Here is a 16,383-nt window from a genome sequence, read left to right on the forward strand (position 1 = left end):
AGATTATAACAACATCAATTTCCTGGTATTGATACTATGCTACAGTTATGTAGGATGCTACCATTTGGGGAAAATGGAGTTCCCTCTCCCTAACTTATGATTTTGTAATTATATTCAAAAACAATTTGATGAAAGGTAGGATAAGTATGGATAATAATGTGGATTACATGTGAAAATATACTAAAATATCTATGTGCTTCAAGTATAGTACACATAGCCAATACCTAGGAAAACCCCATACCTACAGACACAACAGTTAGATCCCATATGGGTGCTGGTTCGAGATCTGGCTGCTCCACTTCCAATCCAGCTCTCTGGTATGACCTGGGAAAGAAGTAGAAGATGGCCCAAGTCCTTAGGCCCCTGCACCCAGGCTCCTGGCTTTGGATTGGTGCAGCTCCAGCCACCTGGCAGTGAACCAGCGGAAGGAGGACTTCTCTCTCTGCATAACTCTGAATTTCAAATTAAAAAAAAAAAAAAACAAACAAAAAAAACTAATTATATTGAGGGGCTGGCGCTGTGGCGTAGCGGGTAAAGCTGCCGCATGCGTGCCAGCATCCCATGTGTGTGCTGGATCAAGTCCTGGCTGCTACACTTCCAATCCAGCTCTCAGCTATGGCCTGGGATAGCAGTAGAAGATGGCCTAAGCCCTTGGGCCCCTGCACCAATGTGGGAGACCTGGAAGAAGCTCCTGGCTCCTGGTTTCAAATTGGCGCGGCTCTGGTTAGTGCAGCCAGTTGGGGAGTGAACCAGTGGATGGAAGACTTGCTCTCTGCCTTTCCTCTCTCTGTGTAACTCTGTCTTTCAAATAAATAAATCTCAAGAAAAACTATATTGATATTCTTAGGTGTTTAAATTTTAACTGAAAAGTGATCCCTGTTGAATATAAGAGTGGGAAAAAGAGAGGGAGGAGATGTACAATTTGGGGCATGCTCAATCGGACTTGCCCCAAATGGTGGAGTTAGAAACATGCCAGGGGATTCCAATACAATCCATCAAGGTGGCATCTTGCTAGTCCAAGTGATCATCTTCAGTTCACAATTGATCACACTGATAGGTCTAAGAGTCAAAGGGATCACACAAACAAGACTAGTGTCTGCTAATACTAACTGATAGAACCAAAAAGGGAGAGAACGATCCAACATGGGAAGTGGGAGACACAGCAGACTCATAGAATGGCAGATGTCCTAAATAACACTCTGGCCTCAGAATCAGCCCTTAAGGCATTCGGTTCTGGCTCAAGAGCCATGAGAGTATTTTAGGCGTGGAAAGCCAAGAGACTCTGGAAAAAAAAAAGAAAAAAGAAGACGACCTAAATGAAAGATCTCTGCGAGTGAGATCCCAGTGGAAAGAACGGGCCATCAAAGAAGGAGGTACCTTTCTCTGAAGGGAGGAGAGAACTTCCACTTTGACTATGACCCTGTTGGAATAAGATCGAAGTTGGCGAACCCTAGAGGCTTCCATAACCTCGGCAACTCATGACTAGAGCCTAGGGAGATTACTGATGCCATAAACAAGAGTGTCAAATTGTTAAATCAACAACAGGAGTCACTGTGTACTTATGTCTCATGTGGGATCTGTCCTTAATGTGTTGTCCAATGTGAAGTAATGCTATAACTAGTACTGAAACAGTATTTTTACACCTTGAGTTTCTGTGTGGGTGCAAACTGATGAAATCTTTACTTAGTATATACTGAATCGATCTTCTGTATATAAAGGTAATTGAAAATGAAAAAAAAAAACTTGATGTTAAATTGGAAATTGCATAGAAAATTAATCAATTCTTTAAAAAAATCATGTAGGATCTCTGTCCTTAATGTGCTGTACATTGTGATTTAATGCTATAACTAGTACTCCAACAGTATTTTTTCACTTGGTGTTGCTATGTGAGGGCAAACTTGAAATCTTTACTTAATATATACTAAACTGATCTTCTGTATATAAAGAGAATTGAAAATGAATCTTGATGTGAATGGAAGGTGAGAGGGAGTGGGAAAGGGGAGGGTTGTGGGTGGGAGGGAAGTTATGGGGGGGGTGGGAGCCATTGTAATCCACAAGCTGTACTTTGGAAATTTATATTAATTAAATAAAAGTTTTAAAAAATAAATAAAAACTATATTGAATATATCCTTAAAATAACTGAAAGAATAAAAGGAAAACACATACACACAAAATACCTCCAATAATGTTTTATGGGAAAATACATGAATAACTCATATAAAAAAATCTGGGAGTAGTGGTCTATGTTAGAGAAAGGGGAATGGGAAAGGAGAATAAGATTTAAATAGAATATTTTCAGAAGCCGCCTGACTCCATGCACTTGGGACTATTCTGAGTGTGTCTCGGGTGGGTGGGTGGGTGGGAGAGGGAGTTGGTCGTGACAGATGGTCACAGAACTGGTCTAAGATTAGTGAAAGGTATTTGGGGAGAATGTTTAAGATAACTGCCAAATGATCCAAATTACTTAGAGAACTTGTAAGTTTTCACAAGATACACTACCAGAAACCTTTACAGCAGATTAGTAAGAATTCAAATCTTAGTCGTCTCTAGTTTTCAAATCTGGAATCCTTGTCCATTAATAAGACTGGTCGTGAAATGGGGGCAAGGACCACATTCTCCCAAAAGTCCCCAATCAGAAGGGGCAGACATGTCTGTGGCAATGATTTCAAGGGATCTGTCTGCAGCATACTGGAGCAGCATCTCAATATATGTAACCAAAGAGTACAGCAAGGGGGGTTAGCACATAACAGATCATGGCTACTGATCTTGTTGTAGGGGATCCTTTTCAGATCCTATTTATAAACAGAAAAACGAGGGACTGCTTGAATCTGACCTACAGGCAATGAGGTTAAGCAGTCTCTGAAAGGACCACATTCCATTCCTAGATTTCTTCACACACAGTGATGGCTAAAAGGAGCAAACAGTCCAAAAGTCCGAAAGAATCAAGCTTTATGGGCCAAATAACTTTCCAAAAACCAACAACCTCTCTCCCCAACCTTGCCGCCATGAATGGTATGAAAGTTTGATGATGAGGGCAACCTTTAAACAAATGTGGAATCAGACGTCATCCTGGTTGTTTAGTATTATGCGCGAAGAGTCCCTCACTCCACTTTTTCTTTAAGCATTAAAGAAGATTAAACAGTAATAAGCACAAGGGGCCGGCGCTGTGGTGCAGCGAGTTAACACCCTGGCCTGAGGTGCTGGCATCCCATATGGGTGCCTGTTTGAGACTCAGCTGCTCCACTTCTGATCTAGCTCTCTGTTGTGGCCTGGGAAAGCAGCAGAAGACGGCCCAAATCCTTGGGCCCCTGCACCCAAGTGGGAGACCCGGAAGAAGCTCCTGGCTCCTGGCTTCAGATCGGTGCACCTCTGGCTGTTGCAGCCAATTGGGGGAGTTTCTGTCTGTAACTCTACCTCTCAAATAAATAATTTTTTTTTTTTTTTGACAGGCAGAGTTAGACAGTGAGAGAGAGAGAGAGACAGAAAGGTCTTCCTTCCGTTGGTTCACCTCCTAAATGGCTGTTATGGCTGGCGTGCTGCGCTGATCCGAAGCCAGGAGCCAGGTGCTTCTTCCTGGTCTCCCATGAGGGTGCAGGGCCCAAGCATTTGGGCCATCCTCCACTGCCTTCCCGGGCCACAGCAGAGAGCTGGACTGGAAGAGGAGCAACTGGGACAGAATCCGGCACCCCAACTGGGACTAGAACCTGGGGTGCCGGCGCCGCAGGCGGAGGATTAGCCTAGTGAGCCACAGCGCCAGCCAATAAAATCTTTTTTAAAAAAAGTCATCACACTGTATTTTGGAGGCAAGTGACAGGACTAGGTGACGTACCTAACCATTGATGGAAGACCTCTCTGCCTCTCCTTCTCTCTGTGTAACTCTGACTTTCAAATAAATAAATAAATCTTTAAAAAAAAGCAGTAAGCACAAGAGGCTGAGAAGAAGTCTAATGTCTTAAATTGAACAGAAAACAGATAATTTTCCATTCAGGAAGCACCTATTCACAGATAAAGTCTGTTACGGCTATATGTAAACATGTTAAGACATTTAAAGCACATTTTAAAATGTGGAAATCCAAATGAGGAAATATCAATTTTCTTTAATTAATTAAATTTTAACTTCCTTTAAAATGGTGAAATAAAAATTATTCTTCCATCTGCTTGAAAGATTGAGAATGAGACCAGGTACCTTCACTAGGTAAATAATTATATACAATTGCTGATCATATCTTGGGCATGACAGCTACAGCCGGATCAGGATCTGAGCACATCATCTAGACCATGGAAGTCCAGGAAGACATTACGGGTCAAGTGAAATGATGGAGACAGATGGAAAGTGAATGAGAGGGCAAGACTTACACACAAGCCTCGGGGGGCAGCAGGAAAGGCAGCAAGTGGGGAAACCAACCAGGGGGAGGGGAGAAGAAGCTCCTGCAGCAGACGTCATCCCGGCCTCATGCTCTGGGTTCCAGCCTCCCTTTCTCACTCTGAAATCTGCCGTCAGGTGGCCATACTGAGTCTCCCTCTGACTTCTCTCTGCCATGTCTGCAGATCTCTCTGGAGTTCCTGGAGTTGCTTTTTCAGCCCACATAATTTCTCTTTAAATTGCATTTGGGCAAAACTCAGGTGTTCCCAGTCTTCCTTTGAACTGCTTTTACTTTTGAAAGACGCCTTTTCTTCCTCAAGCAACCTTTTTTTACCTTTCTATGTTCTGATTTCAAACCCGTTATTTAATATACATTTAATTTCGATGCTAAGCATGTTTTAGTAGACTTTATTTTTTTATTTATTTAATTTTTAATTTTTTTGACAGAGTTAGTGAGAGAGAGAGACAGAGAGAAAGGTGGTCTTTCCGTTGGTTCACCTCCCAAATGGCCGCCATAGCCGGAGCTGTGCCAATCTGAAGCCAGGAGCCAGGTGCTTCCTCCTGGTCTCCCATGTGGGTGCAGGGCCCAAGCACTTGGGCCATCCTCCACTGCCTTTCCGGGCCACAGCAGAGAGCTGGACTGGAAGTGGAGCAACTGGGACCAGAACCCGGTGTCTATATGGGATGCCGGCGCCGCAGGCAGAGGATTAACCAAGTGAGCCACGGCGCTGGCCCCTTTAGTAGACTTTAAAATCCATACAAAGTGTTGCCTTTTCAAACTTAACTTGTCAACTTTACTTCTCTTGATAGATGTGACATTTTTACTTTAGGTTCTCCTTCTAAAATTTATCAAATCTGATTTCTAGAGTTTAAAGTTTTGCCTTCCCCAGCAGGATGCTGCATTTCACTGTGGGGTATTTGCTGTTACAGATCAGGGGATCCTTATTCATCAAGTAACACTCCTGGTATTACCTACGAAGAGGTCTTATTGTATTTCTGCTACTGTTAACATACACGCACAAACACAAGAAAATAGTACTGATTTTTCTTCAGTTGTCTCCTTGAGATTTCCGTTTACCTGGTACAGGTCATTTCGCATGTTGATGATGTCGTCAGAAATCAAGCCAGACGTGACTTCCAGCAGGTCCCTCACCAGCTGAGCATGACGGTGGATGATTGCTAGGTGTAAGACGCTGGAATGAAAATACAGTGGTGATAGTTAACGAAAGTGTTAATGGAAAAAAAAGCCAGTTTCTAAGATATGATTGGGATTACAACTGCAAACTGAATCTGGCTCTCATGCCTAGTTTTACTCAGCACTAAAATGTTTTGACTCTATAACACGGCTTGAATCTGAGGTGGAATGCTCCCTCCAGGAGATCTGGACCGCTCAAGGTCTACCCAAGGCTGCTCACTCAAGGGCTGCCTGGCCTCTGGGAGTGTTTATGTCGACCTCTGTAAGTGCCAAGGCCACAGGGACCCGAGCTCAGACCCAGGGTCCACCTCTGCTACAGTTTCAGGTGTTCTCTTCTCTACCTGTTCCCTACTGGCGGGGTGTAAAACGAATGCCTGGCACTAGGAGTTGTTCAGAAAAATTTAGGTACGTCACCTAGTCCTGCCACTTGCCTCCAAAATACAGTGTGATGACTTTTTTTTTTTTTTTTAACAGCGAGTTAGACAGTGAGAGATAGAGAGAGAGAAGGTCTTCCTTCCATTGGTTCACCCCCCCCCCCCCCAGATGGCTACTACGGCCGGCGCACTGCGCTGATCCGAAGCCAGGAGCCAGGTGCTTCCTCCTGGTCTCCCATGCGGGTGGCAGGGCCCAAGGACTTGGGCCATCCTCCACTGCCTTCCTGGGCCACAGCAGAGAGCTGGACTGGAAGAGGAACAACCGGGACTAGAACCGGCGCCCGAACCGGAGCCCCAACCGGGACTAGAATCTGGGGGCCGGCGCCGCAGGTGGAGGATTAGCCAAGTGAGCCGCGGCACTGGCTGATGACTCTTTTTAAAAAAGATTTTATTTATTTGAGAGATAGACTTACAGACAGAGAAAGAGAGATAGGGAGAGAGGTCTTCCACTCATTGGTTCATTCCCCAAATGGTTGCAATGGCGAGAGCTGCGCTGATCTGAAGCCAGCAGCCAGGAGCTTCTTCCAGGTCTCCCACATGGGTGCAGCGGCCCAAGGGCGTGGGCCATCTTCTACTGCTTTCCCAGGCCATATCAGAGAGCTGGATCAGAAGAGGAGTAGCTGGGACTAGAATGGGCGTCCATACGGGATGCCGGTGGGGAGGATTAACCTACTGTGCCACAGTAACTTGTGGCGCAGTGGGTTAACGCCCTGACCTGGGGTGCTGGCATCCCATGTGGGGGCCCATTTGAGACCTGGCTGTTCCATTTCCAATCCAGTTTTCTGCTGTGGCCTGGGAAAGTGGTGGAGGACGGCCCAAGTCCTTGGGCCCCTGCACCCATGTGGGAAACCCGGAAGAAGCTCCTGGCTCCTGGCTTCAGAAAGGTGCAGCTCTGGCTGTTGCGGCCAATTGGGGAGTAAACCACAGATGGAGAACCTCTCTCTCTGTCTCTCCTCTCTCTGTGTAACTCTGACTTTAAAAAAAAAAAAAATCTTTCAAGATAATCCTAGACCCCAAGAGGGGAGAGTGGAGTCAGACTTTTGAGGAACTCTTGAAGCAATTTTTGAAGAAACAAACTGAATATATTCCCTACTCCCTCACCTTGGCAAATACTCCCTTGGCCTGGACAACGCTAACTACATCCCTTATATTCCAGTTCAAACTTCATATCTTCAGAGAACACTTTCCTAACTTCCTAGGCAGAGCAAGCTGTCCCCTCTCAAATACACTCCTTGGTTATGCAAGTGCTGCCATCAGCCTTACAACCCAAGCACAATGTAGGCATGGAAACAGAATGACAGAAGGAACCTAGGGGACTTAAGCTAACAAGGTAAAAAACAAGAATGGGTGACAAACATCATTATCATAGGAATATAGCTTAATTGTTAAAAACACTTAAAACTGATTTGAAACAATGACAATAAAAATGGCTTACTGTTGAGAGCTTCTATTTAACTAGATTTTGCTAAGCATTTGAGATACATTATTGTATCATAACAATGATCCAATGAGGTAGGGGACTTCAGAAGATCATGGAAAATGGGTATCACAAAAATACTCTGATTAATTTCAATTTTTTTTTGCACCACAACAAATTTATCCTTTAATTCCATCTGTCATGAATTTTTGAATTACCTGGATTACTCTGGCTTTTCTGATGATGAAATTGAGACTTACAGGAGCCATTTATCTCAATCCAGGTCACATAATTAGAACGCAGTGAAACTGAGGTTCAAAATCAGACTATCTTACTCTAAAGCCATCTGTGAGTCCTTTAAGGCACTCTGCGTTAAGGGACACAGTGTACTGCTCCGCAATATGAGTGGCAGGTAGACAGCTAAGAGGATAACTACTTCCGAGCACGGACAGACGGAGATGCAGTGCACACTCAGAGCATCACAGGGTGCTAGTGCATCTGGGATTTGAGGGGCAGGCTGGATCTTCCCTAAAGATATGAGAAGCCCTTTATTCAGGCCTTAGCAACAGTGAGTATATTTGGGATTAACATTGGTACATGATTGGCCTAAAAAACTAGACTGTGATTTCACTATTTAAGAGATATTCTTCAATGAATGATTTCAGGGTTTCACTATGGCTTCTTGAAATGTGATGCTGGAAGAAGACTTCTGAAACAGGCCTGCAGTCTGACGCAGACATGATGCACATGTACCAAGAAAAAGGTCATACTTCAAAAACAGCCTAAAAATTTCCATGCGCAGCTCAGCATTTCATAGCAGAAGTACATTCCCCCTCCCCCTCAAATCCTCACACCCGCATGGGAATTTCCCCAATACCAGAAGGTTTTATATTTTTTTCTTTATTGTATTTTCTATGATGACTAATGGCCACAGGATTCAGATTATTAGCCAAATATGACAAGCTCAATGAAAACCAGAGGCCTGAGCTGTAATGGCCAAAAGCCATCACTTGCCCACACCCCGCAAGGATGACTCCTCCTCGGACTCCCTGTGGCCCATGTCTTTCACCCCTCTGAGAGCCTGCTTGTGTGAGTATGTCTGGGGTCCTGGGAGGGGCCTCTTCAGCTTTCATGTCCTGCTTGGCAAGGAGTCCTTCCATGCGCCTGTGCTTCTCTTGCAGCACCCGTGCCTGCACCCCTTTCCACAATCTTCCCTTCAAACCCCAGAGTTCCCTTTCAGCTCATCTTTACACTCATCACTCCTGAAAATGTCACTCGACACTGTCACGTCTTGGCTGACTGCTTTCTCTTGTGGTTGCAAGCTACTGAGTGGTAACTGGATTATTTAACCCTAAAAAAAAAAAAAATAAATAAAATAAAATTGTGCTGTTCATGGCTTTACACAAAGAAGGTTGTGCCAGTTCCTCTGATACTGTATAACAAGGCCAGTGGTTACACCACATCCTTGGTTATATGCTGCAAGGAATAAGCACAAAGGTCTCTGCTTGAAACCCTAAGGTTGGCACTTTCCTAAAGCATTTGGTTCCATTTTTAAACTGAGGTTTAAAACACAGCACTCAAGAGCTTGTCCATAAAAAAGGGATTTCTCACTGTTGATGCTATTTTAGGAAGGTTTTAGATAAAATACTTGACTTGAATCTGAAGGCTGCTGTCTCGTTATTTTTATAGGCTTTTGAGATCATTTAGAAATCTCAATGAAAGGACTAAGCAAACCTTTTTGGAAAGAACCCAGGTGGCTTTGCAAAGTAATCTCAGTAAGAACAGGAATGGAAGGCATGGAGTTTGGAATGTCAGACGCCCACACAGCATGGGTTGGAGCTGTCAGAAGTCTTTGCCAGTCACAGCCTGGAGACTACTTTCAGAGGCAGTGGAGAAGGAACCAGTGACTGGGAAAGATGGACAACTGCCTTGTAATCATCTTGTTGCTGCTGCCCTTATTGGGCCTTTTCTTGAGCACACCACCATCACAAATATGTAGCTGGGGAGAACAATGCTTCAAGGCTTTGGTCGGACTCTTGATTCTCCAAATGCTATTCCAGTAACAACCGAGGCTTTTGAAAATACTTAGAAGACACCTTCATTTTCTTGCCCAGAGGGGTGTACTCTTTGGTGAACACTCCAGCTGTGCAAGAGTCCGACTGGTGAGAGCAGTAGGACAAGAGAAGCAAACTGTGCTACTCGAGCTTACTGACGTTATTTTGCGAGACTCAGTGTTAAAGGATCCAGTGACTCTGAACTTTTTTTTTTTAATCTCTAGCCTGTATACATTGCATAATGCTTTTCTGTCTTTACTACCCTGAAGCAAGCCTTGTCTTATGAGAGTCCTAACTTACCTGTCCCCATTCTCATCCTGCACTACAGTGAGATGTCTCTGGACAGCCAGCAGCATCTTCACATCTCCTGTCACTGCGTAGTCGAAGAGGGCATTGGCATGCCGCTTGGCAAGCTCCAGAGCCTTCTCTAGAAACAGGTTATCTGCAAGGGAAGAACCACAACCATCACTGGATTTCCTGCACCTTCACCGCAGGCATGGCATACCTGAGGCATCAGTGCTCTGCTACCTCAAAACATACTGTTTTTGTTGAAAATACCCCTTTCAATGTTTCTAGATTGTGTTCATCAGAAAAAAAAAATTTTTTTTTGGCTTGGACTCTGGCTCACTCACAGATAGATTTATCTAAAAAAAAAAAAATCTGCCTAAGGATTTTTAGGGAGAAAAACTGATGATAACTTTTATTTTAAGTGGAACAGTCACTCTCCAAACAAGGTTGACTGGATTTGCCATAATTTTAAATAACCAATCTCTTGGTGATCTAATTCTTCATTGGAATCTTCAACAATTATCTCATTTGGCAACTTGTCAAAAAACAAACATCTCTGCCATGGATACAGTTTCAAAGAGCCACTGGTGTTTCTGTAAAGTCTGCTCCCTTCAGGTCAGGGCTGGCCACAAACTGTAAATGGCCTGTTTTTATAAGGCTCTGCAGCTAAGCATGGTTGGTCATTCGCATTTCTTTTTAATTCTCATTTTATTTGAAAGAGAGACACAGAGGAATGCATTGGCAGGAATGCTTGATCAGAAGCAGAGTAAGTAGGGACTCCAACATGGGGTGCAGACATCCCAGGCAGTGCTTGAACCAACCCCTGTCCCCAGATTTATTTGAGAGGCGGAAGAGAGGAAGTCATTTGCCAAATGCCTGCCATGGCTGGGCTTGGGCCAGGGTATGAACTCAATCGTACTTTCCAACATGGGTGGCAGGAACCCAGCTACTTGAGTCAACAGCACTGTCTGGGTGTGTGTTAGCAGGAAGCTGGGATCAGGAGCTAGAGCTGGAAATGGAACCTGAGTATTCTATTATGAGCATGGACGTCTTAACTGACATCTTGACTGCTAGGCTACATGCCTGCCCTGGTTGGTCATTTTTAAAGGGTATAAGTCAAACAAATAGGTGACAGAGACCATATGAGGTCAACAAATTTTAATATTTATTATCTTTCCTTTATAGAATGAGTAATCCTTCAAAGTAAATAAAAAGTACATTTCCCTCAATCCTACTTCTTCAAAGGAGGCAACAGGATAAAAAGAAAAGTTCCTAATTTCAGGCAAAGTTCACTTCAGTATGACAGTTAAGCTAGACTTGAGAGATGTCTATGATGATTGTGGAAACTGTGCTGTATTATCTATGCCAGAAAAGAAGTTGATTATCTTTCACTGTACCCTAAAATTCTCTCATTGAGATGGGTGAGTGCACATGTAAATTTCTGTACTTTACATTGAAAGATGACAATGGGAAAATGGAAAATACCACTGTGAATAAGATGACCCAACACAAGCTTTTCAAGAGGCACACAGGACTTTCAAGAGTACATTGAACTAGATGTTAATATATCATCTTAGATCCACAGAAAATACACCGGTCTTCTGGCATAGCTTTCTGCACCTAGAAATAACCCTGCCTAGCTGCCTGACAGAATGTAAGCATCTGTGTGCTCACTTACCCTGAAACCTAGCATTCTCCTCCCTCACTTCTGCTGTGCACATCAGCGCGGCCTCATCACTCCCATCACTGGACGCGTCAGATTCCTTATCTTGGTCTGTGGTTTCAATTACTTTTCCAGAGGGATTTATGGCCTCTCTGTCATCACTCTTGTCACAACATCCAGGGTCAATTTTACATTCGGAGTCTATGGTTCCTAAGATAAATGCAAAAACATCAGCTTTTTCTCAGTAAAATCTCTTAATTCAGTTATAATTTGCTGTTTCAGTGCAGGTTAGATAAAAGTAGGAGGCATGTTTACTGCAAAGGGAACAGAAAATTATCTGTAATTTTTTTTTTAAATGTCACATCATAAGTAACATGTTTGGGAGCTATTTTAAACTCTCACTTCTAAGAAACATTTCTAAAATGTACTTCTAAAAATTTAGAACTTATTTGTAAAGGAAAAAAGTGAAATAAGCCTCTTCTGTGAATTGCAGGGAAGTGGAAAATTTAAAGTTCTTGAAAGTGGAGCAATTATTTTTTTCTAACACTAATAAACAAAGTAAATTGTAAAGACGTGATCTCAGTTCACATTCTTCAGTGTGGGAACTCTCCAAAGATCAGTCTGACCATGCTCTTTTAGCTCCAACCATGTTATTTGACAGGTACTGTGAAAGCACATGGATTCTATGGCCAGACCCAGTTAAAATTCTGATTTTGCTGCTAAAGAGCCATGAGCTTTCAACAGACGAACATTCCTCAGTGTCAGTGCTTCTGTCTATAAAATGGAGATCCTAATAGTTTACTTACAAAGTGTCATAAAGATTACAGTCAAAAGTTTGTAAAGGACCTAGCATAAAATAGGATTCAATAAAAAGGAAGGTTGTACAGCATTATTTCTTCAATGGGTACATAAGAGAATGCATTCGTGATATAAAGTATGAACACACAGTGTAACAACTGCTACTTAGAAGATGCATTTAATGGAAAAAGACCAACCCTATAAGACTCAAAATGATTTCAAAAGTGTAGTATTTTGGGAAAAAAATGCAAGTAAGTTTATTGTTGTCTTTCTGTTTGAATAGTCAAGTATCTGTTTCTTCTTAAAGTTCTTTTTCTCTCCTACTCATGCCACTTAGAAAGTAAATACATAAACAGATTATAAATATAAACAAAGAATAGAGTTTACATCATCTACAAGAAATAATACTTTGGAAAAGTATCTCTTAATTTGCATTCATAATTATTTTCAAGATGATAATGTAGTTGTGATAAATGACAAACCCACTTGGCATTAATTTTGTTCATATTCAGTATTTAAAGAACATCACTTACCATGGTTCATCCCAGCATTAGATTTAGTGGTTCCAGGATGAAAGGAAATTCCACCGTAGGTAGGAAATCCATAGTGTGGGAAGCCGTACCCTGAATGGCAAGTAATAGATATGGAACATCATGAGATTTCTCCAGAAGTCTCAGCAAACCTTAGTGTCCACCCCTCGGGTGAGCATGGGCTATGACGCAGGAGGACAGCGTTGTGCCTGCACATGGTGCTTCTGCGGGGAGGTGGTGAGACACATCACGGGAGTCATGCAGGGATCAGAATCCCACGTGGGCAAATTATACATTTTGGTAACTTAGGTGGCAGAAATGGTCTCACATTGGAGAAAGGGTCCCACTCCTATGTGAAGGGGAGAGGCCGATTGAAGGTAGTCACCACCCAAACTTAGACTTGCCTACATGGAAGATGTTCAAATAACCTCTGGAGGGAAAACCAAACCAAAGCCAACAAAAACCCATTCTGACTCCTCAGCGGAAAAATGGCCACCACTTTCATTGTCACGTATTTTTGGTGGACGCATAAATTGGCAAAATTCTTTGGGAAAGCAGCTGGCATTGGATATCATACTCTCTGACATAGTAATTTTACTTCAAAGACTCTCACTTAAAATAATCTAGAATAAAGGAAAGGTGATAAACATTGGGGTTCAGCAGAATATTTTATATAGAAAACAGGAAACAACATTCAAGTAACAAATACTATAGTTTGTTAATTTGATGAAATACCCTGTCATTAAAAACAATGCTTGAAAATTATGCCATGTAGTTTATGTTACCATGGGGAAATGCTATGTTAATACTTTACATAAAAGCAGCACATGTGACCATATACACAACCATAGTGCAACACAAATGTGTTAATGTAGTATACACAATTATCACCACTGTACTTGGAAAAAATCATAAATATTTTCTATAATGTATGCATGCAAAAATTAAAAGTGGTTAATTCTGACAGAAGGATTTTATGTATTTTCAAATTTTGTAGTACATATCATCTGCAATGTAAGGTTTCTGGAGAATACCAAGACAAAGACCAAAAGAGAAAAAAATAAAGTATAAAGAAAATACATCACAATGTTTAGAGAAATTCTTTGGATAACTGGCTTCGGATAACTTTTTCTTCTTACAGTTTTTGGGATTATCTATATATGGAAAAATAAATTTACATCTATTGGGAAACTTTAATTACTGTAATATCTTACATTCAATAATGTCATTGCCATTGAACCCACAGACATGCACAGAAACCATGGAAAAGAAAATTCTACCCCCTGCAATACACGAAAGCTCTAGGAAGAATGGGCTTTTCTTGTACCTGGGCCTGTGCTTCCAGCACCACCTCCTCCACCGCCACTACCAAACATGCCTCCGCCTCCAGCTCCGGCACCACTGCCGCCTCCGAAACTGTCCGAAAAATTGGGCATGAGCTTCTGCCGCTTCCTCTGCACTTCCTCTTTATCTGTATTTACAGGAAGAGAAACCAGAGGAGAAAAGAGTGACTCGGTCCCACCGCTAGCCACAGAAAGACTATTGATTCTGACGGTATTTTTAAACGTCATAAAGGGAAACAGAAAGCACCCAGGGAGGAAGAGATGCCAAATTTCAAGAAGCACTGTGTTTATTCCAATGGGTATGGAGACCAAAAACCAGCCTGAGAGACCGCAGAGCCGCACACACCCAAATCACTCTGTGACGGCTTCCTAGGTCCTCCACACTGTTAAAATTAGTGAGACCAGATTTCCCACCATAGTTAAAACACTGGTCACACAAAACAGTTATTAGTAATCTTCTACCATTTACTATCCATCTACATGGGCTGCCTGCTGGGGACAAAGACAAGCGTGTCCCAGTGCCTTTGCTGTCCAGGGCACTTCAACATAGTTCTTACTGAGGGAGAATGACTGTTTTTTTTTTTTTTTTTTTTTGAGACAGCATTAGAATGCCGTGTATGTTAAATTCATGGTAGAGACTAGTGTTCTGGTGTCAGGGAAGTACTTCAAGGACATATGGTGACACAGGGCTGTTCCTTAGTGGCACTATGATAATAAACACGAGGTGCACACCTCAGAACGCTGTGAGCGAGGGATCTGTGGCCTCCCTCTGGTGACCTCCATGGGAGACTCAGAGACTCAGAATACTGGGTGACACCTGCTGAGACCTCCCACTGTCCAGCCCAGCTGCCACTTACTTCTTCCCTCACTCCTCCTGTGACGTCCCTGTTTTCCTTTTGTTTCTCACTGTCTCTGCTTCTCACCAGCCCTAATGCCTCCTCTGAGTTCTGCCGCTGCCTTTGTGGTCTGTGACTGTGTTCTTGTTTCTTCTTTTTGTTTCCCTTTCTTTCTCTTCTGTGACTTTCCTACCACATTTTGTTGTTTCTCTCCCTTCTCTCTTTAGAGTTGAAGGAAGTTTTCTGTTTAAATTTAGAACAATTGATGTACTTCTCAATCAGCAGTCCAATGGGTAACGGTTCTATTCGTGATTCTTCCATGTCAGCTTTTTTTTTTTTTGAAGGCAGAGTGGACAGTGAGAGAGAGAGAAAGGTCTTCCTTTTCCGTTGGTTCACCCCCCAATGGCCACTGCGGCTGGCACACTGCACTGATCCGAAGCCAGGAGCCAGGTGCTTCTCCTGGTCTCCCATGCGGGTGCAGGCCATCCTCCACTGCACTCCCGGACCACAGCAGAGAGCTGGCCTGGAAGAGGAGCCAGCCAGAATCCGGTGCCCGGTCCGGGAGTAGAACCTGATGTGCCGGCGCCGCAGGCGGAGGAATAGCCTATTGAGCCGTGGCACCAGCCCCATGTCAGTTTTTTGTCACTGTTCATGTTCAGAAGATCTTCACTTATTTCTAATTCTGTGGTTGTCACATTCGACTCAGGGCTGGGCTGCTGTTTACTGATTATCTCATGACTGTCTAACTGCAGTTCAAAGATGAAGCAGAGAAAGTAGGGTAACAGAATACACTTAAACACTCATCTAAAAATGGAGCATGTCCAGACATATGTGGAAGAGAAAAGCCAAAGTGGGTGAATTTTGTTGAGAAAAATGTGCTTCCACTGGAAGGGGGGTGGCCTTCAAGTGGAGAAACTTTAACAATTTCCCTACCAAGGATTTTTTTCCCTATCAGTTACACAACTAATTAATAGCTGTACTCAGTACTTCTCATATAAACTGTGGATCTCACACAGATTATTAGTTCATTGTAGAACTATAAAGAAAGAAGTAGATAACGTATTCATCTGCAGAAAGAAATGCTATCTATTTATGTGGTTTCTAGCAAAGAGACCAGTTAGTATTTTCTATGCACTCCTTTTGCCTTTTAAAGTAGACACATTTAATGGTCATATTTCACATAAAAATTGGGAGTTTTTAAATATATTTTCCAAATATTAGCTGTACCACAGCCAATAAGGCTTTCAGTGATAAGAAACTGATATGAAAAATTCCACACAACAAGCTTCACCAAAGTACTACAGTCTAAAGCTTCATAGAATCCAACATGGAGACTGTCACATGGGTTCACTTATCTTTGTGGTCTGCCTTTAGCAGTGGTGCCATAACTCATTCTACTATTATGCAAGAGGAAACTGAAGCTAGCATGGTCAAGTGTCTTGTCTGAGGTCAAGGGAGAGTG

General features: G+C 42.7%; 1 protein-coding gene across 1 annotated transcript in view; it reads right to left on the reverse strand.

Moving 5' to 3' along the window:
- Positions 1–16,383, reverse strand: part of NFKB1 (nuclear factor kappa B subunit 1) — a 130,262-nt gene that overhangs the window by 12,355 nt on the left and 101,524 nt on the right. Inside the window, 5 exon segments of the mRNA XM_062199816.1 lie at positions 5,442–5,556; positions 9,764–9,905; positions 11,430–11,624; positions 12,746–12,835; positions 14,070–14,213. Of these exon segments, the coding sequence (XP_062055800.1) occupies positions 5,442–5,556; positions 9,764–9,905; positions 11,430–11,624; positions 12,746–12,835; positions 14,070–14,213 (686 nt within the window).

This window comes from Lepus europaeus, chromosome 8 (genome assembly GCF_033115175.1).
Source record: "Lepus europaeus isolate LE1 chromosome 8, mLepTim1.pri, whole genome shotgun sequence".
Classification (NCBI taxonomy): Eukaryota; Metazoa; Chordata; class Mammalia; order Lagomorpha; family Leporidae; genus Lepus; species Lepus europaeus.